Raw genomic sequence first — 18,478 nt, forward strand, 5'->3', positions numbered from 1 at the left:
CATTCCTTGTTCAAGGCTAGAGGTCCTCCTGCAGGTGTCCAGTGGGCAGAGTTCAAGTTAGGTGCCCCCACTCCCACGGGGAGGAGGAGAGAGTATTTTGCCCTGTGGCTTCCATGGTCGGAGGCCTGAGTGCAGTGAAAACAGTGGTGCCCAGGATCCCGGAGAGTGGGCCTGTCTGTCAGGGTCCCCGGGAGAAGCAGGGGTAGGGGGACTGTTTCAGAAGGTGCAGGCAGGGTGGGGGAGAGCCACAAGGCCTTGCACGGCCCCGGGTCTGGCAGCAGCTGTGGTGCAGGGACCATCCTCGGGCCTGAAGGGGCTCGAGGGGAGACAGCTATCTGACACCTGGAGAGACTGCTGAGTGGGGACGGTCAATGGACAGGCACTGTGCCTCTCCTAGGAGGGAAACTGTCAGCCCCCTGGTGATGCTACAGTGGTGGGGCTGGAAAATAAGGACCCTGACCCCCACCCCCAGTCTCCTGCCTTCAGTGTCCCAGCACTTCCCATTCTGATAGCCAGCCAGAAACCTGAGGGCATGGGGTCCCCTGATAGAATTCATGTGGGGTGGCCTCGAAGGGTACAAGCAGGGAGAAGGGAGGGGAGCAGCTGGAGGAAGGGCAAAGGGAAGGCCAGACTCCCTGGGAATTCATTCTCGGTGGACAGGCGGCAGTGGAGAATTGCAGGAGCCCTTTCAGGATGGAGGCGTTTGCTTAGACAAAGCCAGAGTCAGCCCCTGAAGGCCATGTTAGGACTGGTGAGCTCATGCTTGGACCGGGATGTGGGCAGCACTGAGTGTCTTGGCTCGGGCCCTCAGGCCTGCTCATCCCCACATGGGGGCATGTGCAACCTTCCCAGGGCCAAGTTTAAGGACTCCTGTGTGATGGGGAATTTGACTCCGGCGTGGCTTCTGGGAAGTGCCTCACCCGCCTCATTACCTCTGTTATTTGCGGGGAGGGGACAGCAGCGGGGCGCAGAGCCTCCCAAGGGAGCCGTCAGCAGAGGGTTAAGCCTCCTGCTAGAGGCTGGTTGTTACAGGGAGGCCGTTTGTTCGGGTTTACACAGCCAGGCGAGTGTTGCTATGGCAGAACTGCAGGCGATGAGTCTTATGATCTGGGATAGCCGATTGTGTATATAACGTGACAGCATTTATTAAAGCAAGATAAACTCAGCAGCAGAGGATCTGGCCTGAGCCATAAGTTCTTCTCGGCCTCATGTCTGAGCCATCACATTCCATTTGAATGAGGCCTATCAGCCCAAACATTTTCATTAAATAAATCCCTTTGCTGAAAATCCCCTAGAGAACCAACTAGGAATTGCTCCCCACCCCCACCTTCCCCCAATGCACCCTGTTTTCAAAGACAAATGTGTAATGTGTGGTTCTAACTGGATATTCAACCTTTGCCGAGTACAACCAGATCTGCCGTGCTGGGCAGTGAGTTCCCTCCATCACTAGACGCATTCAGGCTGAGGCTGGGGGACACGGGGTGGGAGGGGGAGATCTTCCTAACAGATCCAGCTGGACTTCCGTAAGATCATTCCGTAACTCACGGCACACATGGCCCCAGGGAAGGAGGGATTTTCATCAGGGTCCCGAGGGAGAGCAAGAACACTGCTGCTGGAGACCTGAGTTGAAATCCCAGTTCTATGATTACTTGGGTGGGTGGCCGCGGGCAAGTCACTGCACTCCTGTGAACCCCGGCCTGCCATGTATAAAGCGGCCGTAGAGACAGCTAGTCCTTATTGGCATTTACTCTACACCAGGAACCACGTTAAGGTCCTCGTCTGGATGACATTTATTTTTTCCACAGAAATGCTATGCAGTTAAGAAGCGTGAGTAGCCCCCACTTTTTTGATTGGGAAACTGAGGCACAGAGAGGTTAGGGAACTAGGGGATGGTGGAGCCAAGATCTGAACTCAGGTAGTCTGCCTCTGGGCATGTTAATTCTTGCTGGATAACAACTGTTTCCTCATCTATATCATGGAATTTCTAGAAGAGGGGTATAAAAGCATCTCTGAAACCATAAACTCTTAGTCTTGAAAATACTGAGCAAGAAGTTGAATCTCAAGTGCTAACTTTTTCCAACCTCGTTCAGCTTTGTTCAAAAAAGTGCTTTCTTCTTTCCCAGCCTGTAGGCCCCCCTCCCTTCTTCCCTTCCTCCTCACTGTTCCTTCCCAGCATTCTTCCTTCTGTTCAAATACATTGGCTTTGGTGGAATTCAGGCTCAACAATGAAAGGCAAAAACAACAGCCAAATTTAAAAGTACTTGTGCTTTTATTTTAAAAAAAATACGATCAGGTACTGTCCAGATGTGTTTTGGAAAGGAAGATCTCTTTAAAAATTCTTAGTTTTCATCGTCATTATAATTATATTAATAATATTAATCGTATCCTTAAAATCGAAACAGTATTGCTTTTCTGGTTTTTGTTGCATGAAATGTAAAAAAAAAAAAGGGGGGGTGGGGACGGCCTCCCATGACAGACACCGAATCATCGCGAACAAAAATAATGATACTTATACAGCTTTGTGTAAAATACAGCTGGTCCTACCACAAACTACCACTGTACAGCCTACCCCTCTCCCATTCCCAGAGCCACCCAAGAGAAGGACAACCACCGTGACGCCATCCCTGGAAGATGTTTGCCGATTCAAACAACGAAACAGACACCAGTGGAGACTGTCGTCTTTGGTGCGAAGGAAGTACTCGCAGGGTCGGTGAGGCAGTGCTCCTGCCATCGGCCCGGTGATCCACGGTCAGCTTCATCTCCTGCCAGATACCCGGGTGTGGCTTGATGGTTGGACGGGTTGTATTGAGACTTTGGTAAAATCTGCTTCTTCCTCTGGGCCCTACTCCTCTCCCAGCCAGTTAGTTGGTCCTGGAATTTACGCCCGCTTGCGCCTGCCTTCAAGATTTCGGAAGTTGCTGGGTCTCAACTTCATCTCCGCAAACTGGATGGAATACTCGTGGCCCTTCCAGTGGAACCAGTTAACGCCCTGTGAAAAAGAGAAGCCCTCCAGATTGGTTTCCACTAGGCAAGGCGTTCCCCGACCGCTGCTGCTTGGTCCACGGGAACAAAGGGAGCTCTGTTTCAACCTGACCATTTGGTAGATCAATAGCTCAGTCTATATTGATCTGGGTAGTGAGGACTTTCAAAGTTGCTGGCTGAATCTGACTCAATCTTTTAAATTTCAGTCAGAAGCCACCTGCGTTTGCATTGAGCTCTGAGGGGCCGTCGTGACACAAAATGGCGGCTCGTGAAACTTGCCGTGGGTAGGAGGAAGTGCTGAAGGAATTCCGGTCACGACTGGAGGTTACGGAATGGACGAGCTATATGAGGGGAGTCTCTAATTGCCAGGATTCCCCTGGGGTGTTTTAATAAGGGTTTGTCCGGAACGGCAGGAGAACACAGGTGGAACAAAATCTTACAACCTGACATAGAGGGTTAAATCTTCAGGCTCTTACTTGAGACCTACATGGCCTTAACCAGTCATCAAAGCTTTCTGGGCCTCAGCATCGCCATCTTCCCCCCCCCCCTTTAGGGTCTGATAGTGCCAACCTTGAAAGGATGCTACGAGGGTTCAGTGGCTTTGTAAGGGAGCAATCGTAGTGCAGGGCACGTTGCAGGTGCGAAGCAAATGTGACTTCCCTCATCTCCAACAGGGAAAAGTACCCTTGGAAATTGGGCCGAAGGTTTTTTTTTTTTTTTTGCCCAAGAAAAGATTATATTGTGTCCGGGCCCCCTAATGCCACGTTTGAATCTCCCAGAGTCTACAGATGGTAGAGTCTGCCCGTCAAAACCCCCAGGGCCCCTTGCCCCGGCAGGGAAGGGGGTCGGCTTCCAGCAGTGCTCCTAGGAGGCCACCACCTCATTTTCTGACCCCTCTTCTCTTTAAGCAGCATTGGGCTGTGAGGGGGGTTAATGGCTGGTGAAACGAGGCAAGAAAAGAGAGACCCTTTATAGGATTCTAATGCTTTGACATCCACTGAGCGCGGGCAGTCTCTGACTCTGACGGGCGGCTGGGACGTGAGGATGGCCGGCTCGGCCCGTGAGCAAACGTGTCTGTGACTACTCAGTTCTGGGGAGTACTTGGTGCCAGGCCGGACGCAAGCCCTCCTCGTTCTACGCTGGGGACGGAGGCCGGAGCGGGAACGTGACCTCGCCGAGTCCACACAGCTACCGGGGCAGAGCCAGAGCTGGGACGGGGCTCCCAGAACTCCTTCGTGGCCTCTCACACCAGCCCCCATTGGGAGGAGGAGGATGGAAAAAGAAGTTTCCTTCTGGGCAGGTGTTTTTGTTTTGTTTTTGTTTTTTTCCCAGGAGGACTTTGTGTCACTCTGCGGCAGGGGACGAGGAAACAAAGGTGGCACAATAATGCTAGAGTGAAATGCTAGTGTCCTGGGGGCAACATCATTAAGGTGAAAAGAACACCCCACTTTCGCCCCACGTCAGCTAGATGGCCTTCACTTTATCTGCTTTCCTTCTGGAGTTCAGACAAAGGTTCTGAGGAGAGCTTTCTGGAATCTTCAAGGGTTAACAGGTGCCGTCTCGAGGATTTTACCTGACCTGCAGTGTCCCCGAGGTCCCTCCTTGCTGGGAACAGATGTGACACCATGTCCCGGAGGTCGCTGCCCCGGGGTCTCAGCGGGGACCGAGGGGCTCGGCTGCCCGCCTGTCACCCGCGACCAGCGTCCCGAGCCCTGCCCCCAACCCTCGCAGTTAGCTCACCTGACTGTGGTTGTTGTCCCCGTACCTCCCCATCAGGTTGACACGGTGACAGTTCTTGTACCAGAAAGCCCCCTTGTAGGACAGGGCACAGTTGGTGATGGCTGAGTCCGTGTCCTTGTCGAACGTGGAGAAGGATCTGCCGTTGTGATAAGCCATGGAGTCGCCTGCGGAGAGGAAATACAGATCTGAGGAGTCCAGCCGGGGTTTTCTCGTGGGCTCGGAAAGGCAGACCCGGGGTGGCGACTGAAAGATCCTGGGGTGGGCTCCCTTGAACCTTGGCCCCAGAATTAGTATCGAACACAGGACTGGAGGGAGCAGGAGAGTCCCCCACCCCCAACCCAAGGGCTCATTTCTTTTAGAAGCAGCATAATGTGGTAGGAAGAGCCTTGTGGGTGGCTTTGGAGGGTCCAGCTCTCACTGCCCCGTATGACCTGGCCCCTGTCAAGCCTCTTGCTGAGCCTCAGTGTTTGAATCTTCTAGAAAATGGAATTAGCACAGGGATTCCGTCCACTTCAGCGTGCTGTTGGGACAATCAATGGATATGAAGGTAGAGGGGTTTGCATAATAGCTGCGATCCTTGTTACTTTTATCGGTTTTTGCATTCCTTTACATGACGGAGCTCAGAGGGGGAAAGGCGGCACTGATATTTTGAAGCGAGGTACAAAGCGTCTCAGATGCCTCTTTAACGAGGAAGCGACCGAGAGCAGGGAGGTATGGGTGAAACATGATGCCCCCCCGGGGAAAGCAGGCAGCCACCCGAGGATGCAGCTCTCCCAGGGCTACCCTAGTGAGGGGGCTTTGGAAATAAATGCAGAGAGGTGGGTGGAGGCCGCATTCCTGATGCTCAGGCCGCCCCCCCAACCCGGTAACAGTATCCTTCTTGCCTGAAGCCACTTCACTCAAAGAGATATTGATTGCCAGGTAATGAAATGTCAGCATTCTCTGAGGGACGCAAGAATGAAAACAGTTCTGGCCCCTGGCTCTCTCTCTTCACTACCGCCACACTGATCTCGAAAGAGCCTGGTCTCTCCTTAGACGGCCTATGTTTCTCTGGAGACTCTTCCCATAATGGAAGTTACCTCCCGGGGCTCAGAGAGGCTGGAAATGTACCACAGCTTCTGTCTTTTCTGTTTTCATGGACATAATTGGACGCCACCCCAAAGCTGGGAAGGATGGCTATACTGTTAGAACTGATCCCTCCTCGTTACCAAGCACGCCTGTCTGCCACCAAGCCTGCCCCTTGGGTCCCCATCAGGCAAATCACCCAACTTTTCTGGGTCTCAGTTTCCTCATCTGTGTCATAGCAACATCGTCCTGGAACAGCATCCGTGAGAACTGGAAGGGCGTAATGCTTGCGGAATATCCGCAAAAGGGAGATGCTCCCTCAGAGGCCTGAATGCGTGTGGCTTCCTTGTAATTCCTCCTCTCATGTCGAGCCAGAAAATCACCCAGAGGCCACTTCAAGGCCATGCCACTTGCAAGATCTGAGCTACGTTATGCACCAGACATGAACCGGAAGGCCACTTGGCAGATGGTGAGCTTCTGGCCATGGGGGGATGTGGGCTGCGGCTGGACAGCCACATGGGGGGGGGGGATGTCCTTGGAAAGGTGCACGCAGCTGGGGGAAGGAGTGGATGGCCTGCTACTCAAATTGTGGTCCACAGACCAGCAACATCCCCGACAGTGGCACGGCCAGGGAAACCCGTAAGAAGCACAGAATCTTGGTGTGTCCACACCGGCCCATTAACGGGATCCCCGGAGGGTCCTACGCACACAAGAAATTTAAATAAACTTAGATGCACTGGATTAGGTGAGTCTTCAGGCCCCCAACAGACTGTTTATCCATCTAAAGTTGGTATCTAAAAATGGGTAAGAAAGAGACAGCTTTTTCTGATTCCCAGCCCTACTCTGTGTTTTGGTGACCAAAGTATCCACCCAGCTCCTCTCAGTTGCAGCTCGGGACTAGTAATAAGCAGGAGTCAGAGATGTGTTGATGTGATAAGTGGATGGATTCACGAAGGAAGGAGAGAGCTGAACACCCAGGGAAGGCTTTCGAGGTCTCGGAGGCGGGGAGCGGGGCTGTCCCCTACCTGCGGTCCCGCTGTAGCCCTCCACCTTCAGCCTGTAGCGAGTTTTGGCGTCCCCCACGCTGAACTTGTCGTAGACGGCGTACGCTGTCTTCCCGTGATCGCGCAGGTCCACCCGGAGCTCGTACTGCCCTTGGGCCGTGATCTTGTGTAGGTTGTCCAGCCCTGCGGAGGACAGGTGAGGGTTACAGAAGCACGAGTGACTGAGGCAGTTGCTTCTACTCCATCCACCCGGGAGGAGCAGCGGTTGGGCTCCAGAAAGAGGTTCGCCTCGCAGAGACCGGGCCTTGCGGTTTGGTCCGCTCCTCGCTGGCACAACGCCAGGCGAGAGAGGACGCTTCTGAGCCTCAGGTAAACTCGGGGTGACATCTTTGCCCTGCCCACCTCCTAGCGCATTGTGAAGATCAAAGGAGGTAAGGTGGAGAAAGCTCCTTTTAAACTCCAAAGCTCCTTGCAGGAGAGAGGCCGTGGATGCCAACTGGGTGGACATTCCCCAGCACAGGCACCGGAACACGGAACAGTGCCCCCTGCAGGGAGATGGTGGGAAAGTGCGAGCTGCACCGATGGACGGCCGGATGAATGGATGGATGGATGGTTGGATGGATGGACGGAAGACGGCTTGGTGGTATTGTGTGGGGAGATTTCAAGGGACAGCTCCACTGCTTATTGGCTAGATTCCTGTGAGCACGTGACTTCATCCCTCTTTTCCTACTTGTAAGACACAATTTTGTACCTTGCCCAGGTGCTAGGAGGCTCAAGGTTATGGCTGTAAGGCCCATCTCAGCACCCGGAGCCCAGGACAGAAACAGTTAATAATATCGGTGAGGACGAGTCTGTAAGAGGTTCAGTGAACGACTTCAGGCTATGCTCATCCTTTAGCTCTGGTCGTTGGCCTTCCCTGGATCAGATTTTTATTTGTAATGACCTAGAGAATTTAAAGTCTTTTCCATGGAAGGGTTGATAGTCCGTATCTACTACCAGAGCTACTGTTTCCTCCTAGGCTCCTCTCTCCCATGGGTTGCTGTAGGTTAGAACGATGACAAGGAAGGCAGAAATGGGACACACACACGCAGGGCTGCATTACCGAGCCAGAATTCTTCTCTGCGGTCCCCAAACCCAGCAGCATAGGCTTTCCAGTTGCGGTAGAAATCCTCACGTCCATTCTTGCGTCTCAGGAACACCTGGAATATAACCAATGAATCAGGGCATGCTTTAGCTATTGGAAGAAGGAGAAGGCATCCTTCTGGGAGGAAGAACATCGAACTGTGGGAAAAGAGCCAGTCCCCAGCTCTGTCCATCACTAATTGGCTGTGTAACTCTGGGCAGGCCACCTCCACTGAAAGACAGGGATTAAAAATACCACCCAGCTTTGGGTGATGGCGATGTGTCAAGGTGGGCTCATCACTTGTTCTAAATGCAACACTCTGGTGTGGGATGTTGATGGGGGAGAGGCCATGCGCGTGGGGCAGGGTCTGTGGGCACTCTGCACGTTACGCTCACTTGGGCTGTGAACCTAAAACTGCCTAAAAATAAAGTTTAGGGACACCTGGGTGGCTCAGTCGGCTAAGCCTCTGCCTTCGGCTCAGGTCATGATCTCAGGGTCCTGGGATCAAGCCCTACATCAGGCTCCCTGCTCAGTGGGGAGGCTGCTTCTCCCTCTCCCTCTGCCCCCCTCCCTGCTCTTGTTTTCTTTTTTTCTCTCTCTCTCAAATAAAAAAGAAACGGTTTATTAATTGAACAAAATACTACCCAGCTTGAACAGTAATGGGATTGAAATAATTCACATAAAATTCTTAGTGGTAGATAGCAAATGCTCATCAATCCACATAGTGGGCTCCATGACCACCAACATTTTTGTGCATCACAGAATTGTTTGAGGATCAGATTAGATAAATTACAAGTAAATTATTTTCTCCTGGTTTATATCCCTGGCTTCTTCCCCATTCGTTTTTTTCAGAGATGGTTCCTAAGCGTCTCTGGATGACAGGCACTATCTTGCAAAACCTCCAAACATTGGTGTCTGAGAACACGGGGAGGACCTGCCCTCCTCCCCGCCCCTGCTGCACCCTCTGCCCCCGGACCCCATGCCTGAGAGGTCGGGATACTCACGATCCATCCACCCCCATCAGAGGTCATGTCACAGAAGACTTCCAGAGCCCGGGACTTATCGCCATTCAGATAAATGGTGTAGAGGCCAGAGGTTGTGTCTCCATTCAGCATGGCTTGGGAGCAGTCCCTGGGGAATGGGTACAGGAGTCCGACTGCGAGATAAGAAGGAAGAGTGGCCCTCTGAGAGCAGGCGGATTGGGACAGGAGCTTTCAGACTGCAGCATATTGGCTAGATGCCTATGAGCATTCAGCTCAACCTCTCCCCCGCTCTGTTCTCTTATGTGCAAGATGGGGTCTCGCAGGGGTGCAATGAGGCTTTAGAGGTTATGGATACAAGGCAGCCAGCTCAGTTGCTTATATTCCTGGAAGATGCTAATGGTATCAGTGGGAGGAGAGCTGAGCCGCTGTGAGGAGCGAGTATCAGGCTGACTTTGATCTACCTCGAGCGGCCGGGCAGCACCCGGTGAAGACCCAGGTACTGGCAGGATGGCCAGGTCTCTAGCACCAGTTGGTGGCTCGCCGTGGATCAGGGCACTCTACGGGGCATCTAATAACCATGCATCCCAACTTCTTCAGAGGATTTGGGAGCCAAAGACAAGGATTCTAGTCTTGAACTTGCACTCCCTTGCCTCGGGACCCTGGAGAGGTCATTTAACTGCTCTGAGCCTGGGAGAGACCAAACAAGAACGCCTGGGGAATCCCCACGTGCAATCACGTGCCGTAAAAAAAATGTAAAACTTGATAGAAATGGGCAATCTTGGGGCCGTGCTGAGCAGGTGGAACAGAGAATGGAGGGTTCTGATCTGACCAGCTTCACCTGAGGCTGCGTCACGAGCTGTGTACTGGTTTATCTCCCGGCCCCGGTCTGGGAGCATCTTTAGGGCACAATCAGCACCGGGTGTGAGGTCTGGCCAAAGGGGCTTTGGCTTCGGCAGCTCCCTCAGCAGGGGTGTGCAGAGTGACCAGAGTGAAGTGTGAAGGGCAGGAGGCGGGGTGGGGCTGCACTCCGTGTATCCCACGGTCAGGGCTGTCCAGGGACCCAGTCCTGCCTTCCTCAGGAATGCGTGCATCCTCTTCATGCACCAGAGAAACGCCTTGCACATCTGTCATCTGCAGACGACCCCCGGTGGCAGGGCGCAGGGCTGCTCTCTGGGGCCTGGAACCCCTGAGCCCAGATTTGCCTCTTGCTCGTGCTAGACCCTGGAGTCATTGAGTCTCTGGGAGCCTCAGCTTCCCCTGCAGAGACCTGGGCCTGATGATCCTACCAGCTTGCTGGCAGGACTGGTTTTGATTTCGACCACAGACAGGCTTTGTGAAGGCTGACATGATGAAGGAGAAAAAAATGGGACCCGGCTTCCAGTGAGCGCGGCCCACGGCCCCACACTGGGCTAGGAGTTCAGACACAGCACAGGGTCCTCGTGAGAAGGGATGCTTGTGAATCCCATTGTATAGATGGAGACACCGAGGCTTGCAGAGTGGTGGTAACTTTCCTAAATCACCCAGAGCAAGTGGTGGAGATGGAGCTTGTATCCAGGGGTCTCCCTACTGGCCCTCCTTCCCTTTCACCACGAGGCCCTCAACCTCCTGCATCCATATTCCTCGGGCTCTCAGGGAGTAGCAGGCACTGATTTTTTAAAGAGATTTGTTGGAAAAATTCCGTCATAGTCAGGGAAGTGGAGGGACGGTCTAGTCTCACAAAGTTCGATCTCAAGGCCCCGCTGCACCCTGACCCCTTACTTGTGGTAAAGATGGTCTGGACCAGCTTGCTCCTCAGGGGCCCATTCAATGCCTGGATCTTGGCTGTGTAGTGGGTGGAGGGGCTCAGCTCCGCCAGGCTATAGGAGGTGGTTTCTGGACCCAGAATGACTTCCTAAGGGCAGAAGAAAGAATATAATAGTTTTTTGCCACATAAGTCCTCAGGGTACAGATGAGACATTCATTCATTCACCCATCCATTCATTTCTTCATTCAAACGAATCCACTGAGTCTCACTCTGTGTCAGGCTCCATGTTCACTTCTGGGACATCAGAGATGGGGAAAGTGCAGCATGAGCAAAGATCCTGAGGCCAGAAGGGGCAGAGTAGGACGTAATGACCTACCTGAACCACACTTTGTTTTGGGTCCTGGACTGGGGGAAGAAGTGGACAAAGACCAGATTACAAAGGGCCTTGAGCGCCAAGCTATGGAATCTGAAGTTTATCTCGATGAGGAATGCGGATTCCCAGAAGGTTTTTGAACAAGTGAATGAAGTGAACCCAGCTTAACTTGGTTGCAACATGAATCACACAAAGGGCAAAAGGTTCAGATTTTGAGACCAGCAGTCCCTAATATGGCTCTTTTTCACAGTCCTCTGGGAATCTTTAAAATAATATGCCACCCGGGCTCCATCCCAGACTGGCTGCTTCGTAAGAGCCAGAAGTGGGGCTCTGCCAGGTGCGTATGTAAGAAGCTCCCGAGTGATTCTGGTGCAGTCAGTTTGGGGCTCTCTTGAGTCAGGGGATGACTGGAGTAGCTCAGCAGGCACGGCACAGGGAAAGCCTGAGCCGACCCTGCATGTCTCTTTCTAGAACAGAGATGTCCAGGAGAGGCGTGTGTGTGCCTCGGCCGCCAGACCTCTTCCAACCCCCCCCCCCCCACCATAGTTTGGGACTGCTCACTGCGACTCTGTCCAGAGGACATTCATTTCAGCTTTCGGGAGGTCTTCCTCCTTTTCAAATCCTCTTTCTAGCTTCCAGTGCCTGCGAATTCACCTTTTAGCAGATGACCTTGGTGTCTGGGATTGGAATTCACCCTCACCACTAGCAAACCCAACCCAATGGTGTCTGCAACCTGCAAACACGGTCGATGAGGTGCAGGCAATAATGAGCCAGTGCGGAAGCCCCTGCAAGGTCCTCTCGCATCCTCACTCTGGGCAGGTGAGGTTACCCTGCTTCTTCCATGAGGGTTGAGGGGCTGACTTCCAGAGCAGCTGATGGACTCGCTCTCAAGCCATCATTTGTTGGTGGCAGGGGCTGGTCTTACCTCCTGTCTCCCCACATCCTGTCCAGAACTCTCTCCTCCTACACCAGCTGATTTCTTGAGTGAAACATACAGAGTCGGGGACCGGACATGCAGGAAGGTAAGTCAGTAGGCTGACACTGGGGACCCAGTGACCTTTATGTGGCCCCCAGGTCTGGTCCCTGGGGAAGGATCAGGTATAAAGCCGGGTTCATTCAATGACATGGGGATACAATTACCGCTCAGCTCTCTAGGCTGCTGTGCAAAGCCCTTTTCTAGGCCATCAGGGAAGACTGCAATGAGGCTCAGGACTCGAGGAAAACTCAGTCCTAGAACGCTTGCTGGGAAGGGACTTGCAAGGCTGGTGAGTCCAATGGACTCATTTTACAGATGGGAACACGACACCCAGAGAAGTTACGTAAGGGACTCGCCTCCATGCACACAGTGAGTTAGCTCGTTGTTATGCCAACTCAAAGAAGGGCCATGGTGGTAACCAGAGATGTGTGTCCGCTTCTAGTGAAACATGGCAGACTGGACATGCCAGTTTAGCTCTGCTTTCTTCTGAAAGCCCCCACAGTGAGAGTGAAGGGGTACAAAGTACAAGCCCACGAGGATGAAAAGGACGACAGACAAGACAGACGGGGGTGTGTGGTGTCCACAGAATCTTGACGGGAGGGAAGGGGTACGGCGGGGTGACAGCGAGGGGGCAGAGCCCAGCGGGCTGGGGGATAGCTGGCTGAGCTGGGGGGGGGTCGGCAGCCTGAAGCTGGTTCACGAACGCCGCAGCGCCCAGCAAGTTCAGGAATGGAATGTGTTCGAAAGCAAAGAGGCCTTTGAAGGCCAGTGTGGGGGCATGGCTGAACAAAAGTTTGTTTAACAGCATAAATAAGGAACAGACTCCAGCTCTCCCCACCCCCAGTCTGGATGACTGTCCTTCCCAGTCCAGATGAAAGGCTGAGGTGTACTCTTTGGAGACACCGAACCAGAGAGAAGACTCTGGATTCAAATCACCAGGCCCAGCGGAGCTACGCGGGACACAGAAGTGAAGGTATGCACACAGTGGGGGCCCAGCCTCTTCCTCGGGCTATGCTCCTGGTGGCTTGGTTTGAAGGGGCTGGAAGACCCTCTAGAGAGGAGGACTAGCTCAAGAGAAAAGGCTTACAGAACTGCTACATGGGAGTCCCCCAACAAAATTGCTGGGCACTTGCTTACTCTACAGCGAGCCCCATTAGTTGACAAACCCCATGTCTGCAACTGGAGCTCCCACTAAGCTGTTTCATTCTTGGCTCAAGTACAAAAGGACCATCAGACATTGGGCAGAAGTCTCCAACATGAAAGATAAATACCCAAACCAAACAACAGCAGTGAAACATAAAGGAAAAAAAAAGGAACTTGGAAGAGACACTATGTAGGTTGTAGAATAAAATACCAGTAACATATATTCTTAGAGATAAAGAGGAGATGATATGTGGATAACAACACGCCAGAGAAAGATGGATGAGCAGGGAATCAGGAAAAGATCTTGGAAACGTAGAGTGCCATGACCAATATGGAAAGTTCAATAACAAGTTCAGAAAATAAAGTTTTGAGATCAAGTTCACTTGCGTGAAAGGAAGGGCTAAAGTTATTTCAAGTTGGAAAGTAAAAGAAAAGATGTTAGTGGGTAGAGAATATAAATAACAATTGCTGTAAATAGCATTAACAGTTGTCCTAAAAACATGGTGATGTATGTTTCAATATCTAATGGAACGATGCCGTCTGCGAGACTGTATATACGGCAAAGATACCAAAGAAGCCCTTGGCTTTTGCTCAATAAAACACGAAAAGACCACGCATCAGCTCCTAAAATGTGCTCGAGTCTTGTGAGTCCTGGTTCTTGACCTTGGCGGGCTATCAAAACTGGAGTCTGGTTACAATGAGACAGGGGGGCTGGAGCATATGATCCAGAAGGTCTGGCATGGCATCCAGTCCCTGTTAATTTTTTTTTTTTTTCCAGCTCCCCGGCTGCACTGAGATGGAGAAACAGCCCCGGGGTGATTCTTCTCTCCCCTAAGGATCATGTACAAGTTTCAAACAGCAGCGGGGAGTCTATCTACTTCAAGATACCTTGACTGTACCATCGACGGATTCATACACCAACAGATAACCGGTGACAGGTGCCCGGGGGGGTCTCCAAGTGAGGAGGGCAGTTTCTGACTGAACCTCAGTAGCAGTGAAGTCTCTTGGAGAATCAAGATCTGCAGAAGACAAGTCACTTGTTAGCAAATACGTCAGCAACTCTAGGACAAAAACCCCTTGGCTGGGTTATCAGGAAGCCTGGCTTCAAGTCCTTTCCCTACCGTTGATCTGTATGACCTTGGGCAGACCTTCCCCATCTGTAAATGAGGAGGCTGGGTCAGAAGACAGAATTCTCTGTGGTTCGTTTCATCCTAAGGGCCGGATTTTCCTGAGCCCAACACACTCTTGATTGGCCTTGGGTGGATTTGGGGAGAAAGACACAGCTGTGAACGTGATTCCCAACCCCTCTTGCTCTTCAGTAAGGGGACAGATGAATGCTGATATTGGCGTTCATCCCTACCGAGAGGACGCTTCTTCTCTTTCTCTGCTTGCTACAGTTTGTAAAAAGATCCCAATGTATAAAAACCCAATGCACATCTAGGAAAAAGTGCCTGAAAAATCCTTCTCTTAAAAATATTTCCCTGCCTAGAACAACGATCATTAAATACTGGGTTGAGGGCCAAGGGGGACTGGTTTTCCACTTAAAAAAGCCCTCCTCTTAAAACCGTTTCCTAGTCTGTGGGGAGAACAAGGTCACTTCAGTTCAAAAGGAAATGGTGTGTTTCTCAAGGTCCCGATTGAGTGGGCATTGGTGAACTTAGCTGATGCTGATGTCATCACATTGCAAGGATCTGACTTAAGAAAGAAGGGGTTGGAGAGTATGACCGTTCAAGATGGAGGCTGTGGGTGGGCTTCTTCCAGCTCCTGGCGTCTCTGTACCTGTTGTGAACTTGGTAGTGATGATTGAGCTCTTCTGGGGCCCTTTCTCTGCAAAGATCCTCAGCGTGTGCTCCGTGGCAGGCTCGAGGTCGGTCAGAGCGTACTCCACTGTGTTCCCGGACACCGTGCGCGTAATTTCTGGCACTGAACATGAAATACGCACGCTGAGATGGTTACCGCTTCCCGTGTGAGCCATCAGCACACTTGGCACACGGTGCACACACCTACTTCTAGCAGAAACTTTCAGTGACCCTGCAGAAAAGCAGGTCTGATTTCTGAAATGACTCACACCCTGTTCTCTCTCTTGAGTGCTCACCTCGTATACAAAGGATTTATCATATGGAGACTAGATTTTTCCAGGCACCAAATTGGGAGGAAGGGGCCTGGGGGTCAGGAGGTGTTTCCACATGGTGCTGGCTGGGGGAGCTCCCAGCTGAGCTGGAGGAAGAGCTGGAGGAGAGCTGCAGCTAATGTCTCCAAGCCTCGGGCTGCCCAGATTGAACGTGTCCCGTTACTGGCTTCCCCCTCTCTCTCACTTACTCTCATGTCCTTTTATAATCTGGCAAATGTTGTTAAATCACGAGACTGGAGAACCACAAAACTCGGGCAGCTGCAGACACACTAGAGCCTGGTTAGTGCCTCTCAGACCCACTGGGTCAAGTCCATGGTGGAAACCAAAGCATGGTGCCAGGTGCGTGCGTTTATTTCCTGATCACATGTGACCGACCACCTTGGCTGGCCGGGGACTGGGAGGTTTCCCAGGGTGTGGGACTTCAGTGTTAGAACTGGGGAAGTCCTGGGCAACCTGGGATGAGTTGATCGTTCTGTTTAGCATCCATGAAACTCCCTCTCCTGGACCAGGCCCTTTTCTAGGTCTGCCCACTAATCCCATAAGCCCTGTGAGCTGTGCTCTGGTTTACTGTGGGTACAACCACCAGCTTCCCTGACTCGGAAGAGCTCGCTCATCAGGAATATTTAAGAACTGAAGAGATGAATGAATGAGTGAATGAATGAATGAATGAATGACTAGAAGAGTAAAAAGAATAACCCTCCAAATCTCTCTTCCCCCACTCTCCAACTTGTGCTATGCTCCGAAAGAACTCTCTTAGCTAGTGGCCCAGGGCTGACTGAAGATTTTCAGAGGCCCCAGGCACGGTTACGGTGCCCCTTCATGTTGTCACTGCAAGTCAAACAATTCTGAACCGTGAAACAGGAAACTTACATATGCTTTGGGATTCAGATAGTAGAGTCTTTTTCTAGGGTAACGCATTACAGAAGCATGAATTCATTCACTCAAAGACAATCTCTTTCTCCCCTCTCCCCTCTCTTTCTTGTATTTGACCTTATGTTTGGGTGGCCATGGTGTGTTGTGCCCCAAACACGTGTTTAGTCGGCCAACTAAGTAAATTAATTAGCACAGATGTCTGCAAAGACGAGGAGCAATAATTTCTGATTTCTCCATCACATCTGTTACAACTGGCCTCCTCCGTAGCCTCCAAGAGGCCCAGTGCCTCCTGAAATAGCTTGTTTAAGACTCTAGATTCTGAACTCCTTCTTCCTAAGGGACGGGAGCTGCTGCCCGGAGATGGAGGCTCATGGTGATAGGCAGGGAGACTAGCAGGAGACGGGGGACAGGCTGGGGGAACGCATGCAGGCTGGAGACGTGCCCTTTGTTTACCTTTAAATGGCCTACCAGCCTTCCTTGGTATAAACACGACATGGAAGCTCTTCGCTTGTAACAAGCACAGGAGGATGGGGAAGGCCTCCCTTGCCACCCTCTGGCCAGACCCTCCGCAGCGACCTATCCAGCCCCGGCCTTCAGCCCACGAGTCTATACTGAGAGCCGCAAGGACATCACTGGCCCTTCCAAGCTACCCAGGTATTTTTGCCATCCTGGGCCAAACGTGGCAGGGAAGAGGGAGATTGGTACAACAGACACTCCTCCTGGTTGGGGGGGTCTTAGACATGGCCTTACCTCTCTCCCCTGTGTAGGAGATGACGTAACTATCCACAGGGGCGATGGCTGGCTGCCACATGGCCAAGGCTTCCGTGTCGGTGATGTTGGCTGTCACCAGGCCAGATGGGCCATCCAGAGCTGCAAAGAAAGATGATGAAATGTTGGAGAGCTAGGCAGTCGTGGGGTCAGACATCAGACCACAGCTGTTCTCTCACTGCTCCTGGACTCCTGGTGTTGGGACACGGCTCCTGGTGTTGGGACATGGTTCCTGGTGTTGGGACACGGTGCCTGGTGTTGGGACACGGCTCCTGGTGTTGGGACATGGCGCCTGGTGTTGGGACACGGCTCCTGGTGTTGGGACACAGCTCCTGGTGTTGGGACATGGCGCCTGGTGTTGGGACACGGCTCCTGGTGTTGGGACATGGTGCCTGGTGTTGGGACACAGCTTCTGGTGTTGGGACATGGCGCCTGGTGTTGGGACACGGCTCCTGGTGTTGGGACACGGCTCCTGGTGTTGGGACACGGCTCCTGGTGTTGGGACATGGTGCCTGGTGTTGGGACATGGCGCCTGGTGCACGGACAGTTCTGCGTCCTGAGTCTGGCGCCAGGACGCCCTGGGTTTGAGTCATGATTCCTTCCTTGCTGGCTGGGTTCTCTCGGGCCTCTCTCTCCCCACTTGTACAATGGGGATCCTCATTCTGCCCGGCTCTATCCTCAGTGTTATCCGGATGCTCACATGATAGTATAGGTGGGAAGGAGCTATCTACACCGGCAAGGGCTGAACACATGATGAGGGTTATTCTTATAGTTCATATCACTGTCCCAGGGAAAGAACTTAGAAAAACAGGGAGCCCCCCAGAGTCAAGGCTGCAGGAGGCTCTTCTGGGCTTTGAACCATAGCTCCGGTTAGGTGGCTGGTGGGCAACGTGCAGCCAGGCCCCAGAGGCTGGCGGTCCCCAGTTCTACTGTGGCTTCTCTGCCTGGCGTCTGTGTGCCCTTCTCCAAACCTCATTTCTTCAGGTGTCAGAGAGCGGCTGCTAGAAGGATGAACTAGACGGTGCGTGTGTGAAATGTGCTGGGGCAGCGCTCGCTCACGGCGGCTGCTGTTACTAACATGACTATTAACATTACTGGAGTCTTCGATATGATTCCCAAATGACTTGCACTGACAAAGGGCGCTGGCCCGTTTAACAAACCCCTGCGATGACCCGGCATCCCTTTCTCAGAAACGAACTTAAATAGGACTATTATCCTCTTGCATTTGCATTTATGACTCAATTATTCCAGGACAACGGCCCTGGGAGGCTGGAGGGCAGCTGCCATCAGTTCATTTCAAAGACAAGGCTCCTGAGCCCGAAGAGATGTGACGACTGGCCTGAGAAGCAGGAGGAGGCAGAGTACTTTTGGGAGCCCCCATGGTCTACTCCCAGCTCCTTCCTGCTTCAGCCTGTCTGTACAGAGTCTCCTTTAAATGCCCAGGACAATGGGCCTCGGGAGGGAGGGCTTCTAGCCTTTGCAACTGGAGAGTCCCTGAATGAAAGGTTTCTACGGGGGAAATAAGGGCCTGTGTGGCAGGGCGGACAGGACTCTGGGTTCAGACGGGATGTTA

The 18,478-nt window shown here is 52.4% G+C and overlaps 1 protein-coding gene across 1 annotated transcript in view; it reads right to left on the bottom strand.

The window, feature by feature from the left end:
- Positions 1–2,416: 2,416 nt before the first annotated feature.
- Positions 2,417–18,478, bottom strand: part of TNC (tenascin C) — a 73,287-nt gene continuing 57,225 nt past the window's right edge. The window contains 9 exon segments of the mRNA XM_034664389.1: positions 2,417–2,989; positions 4,723–4,886; positions 6,813–6,974; positions 7,894–7,990; positions 8,919–9,070; positions 10,656–10,788; positions 14,022–14,152; positions 14,913–15,056; positions 16,888–17,007. Of these exon segments, the coding sequence (XP_034520280.1) occupies positions 2,879–2,989; positions 4,723–4,886; positions 6,813–6,974; positions 7,894–7,990; positions 8,919–9,070; positions 10,656–10,788; positions 14,022–14,152; positions 14,913–15,056; positions 16,888–17,007 (1,214 nt within the window). The 3' untranslated portion in view covers positions 2,417–2,878.

Source organism: Ailuropoda melanoleuca, chromosome 7 (assembly GCF_002007445.2).
Source record: "Ailuropoda melanoleuca isolate Jingjing chromosome 7, ASM200744v2, whole genome shotgun sequence".
Taxonomy (NCBI): domain Eukaryota; kingdom Metazoa; phylum Chordata; class Mammalia; order Carnivora; family Ursidae; genus Ailuropoda; species Ailuropoda melanoleuca.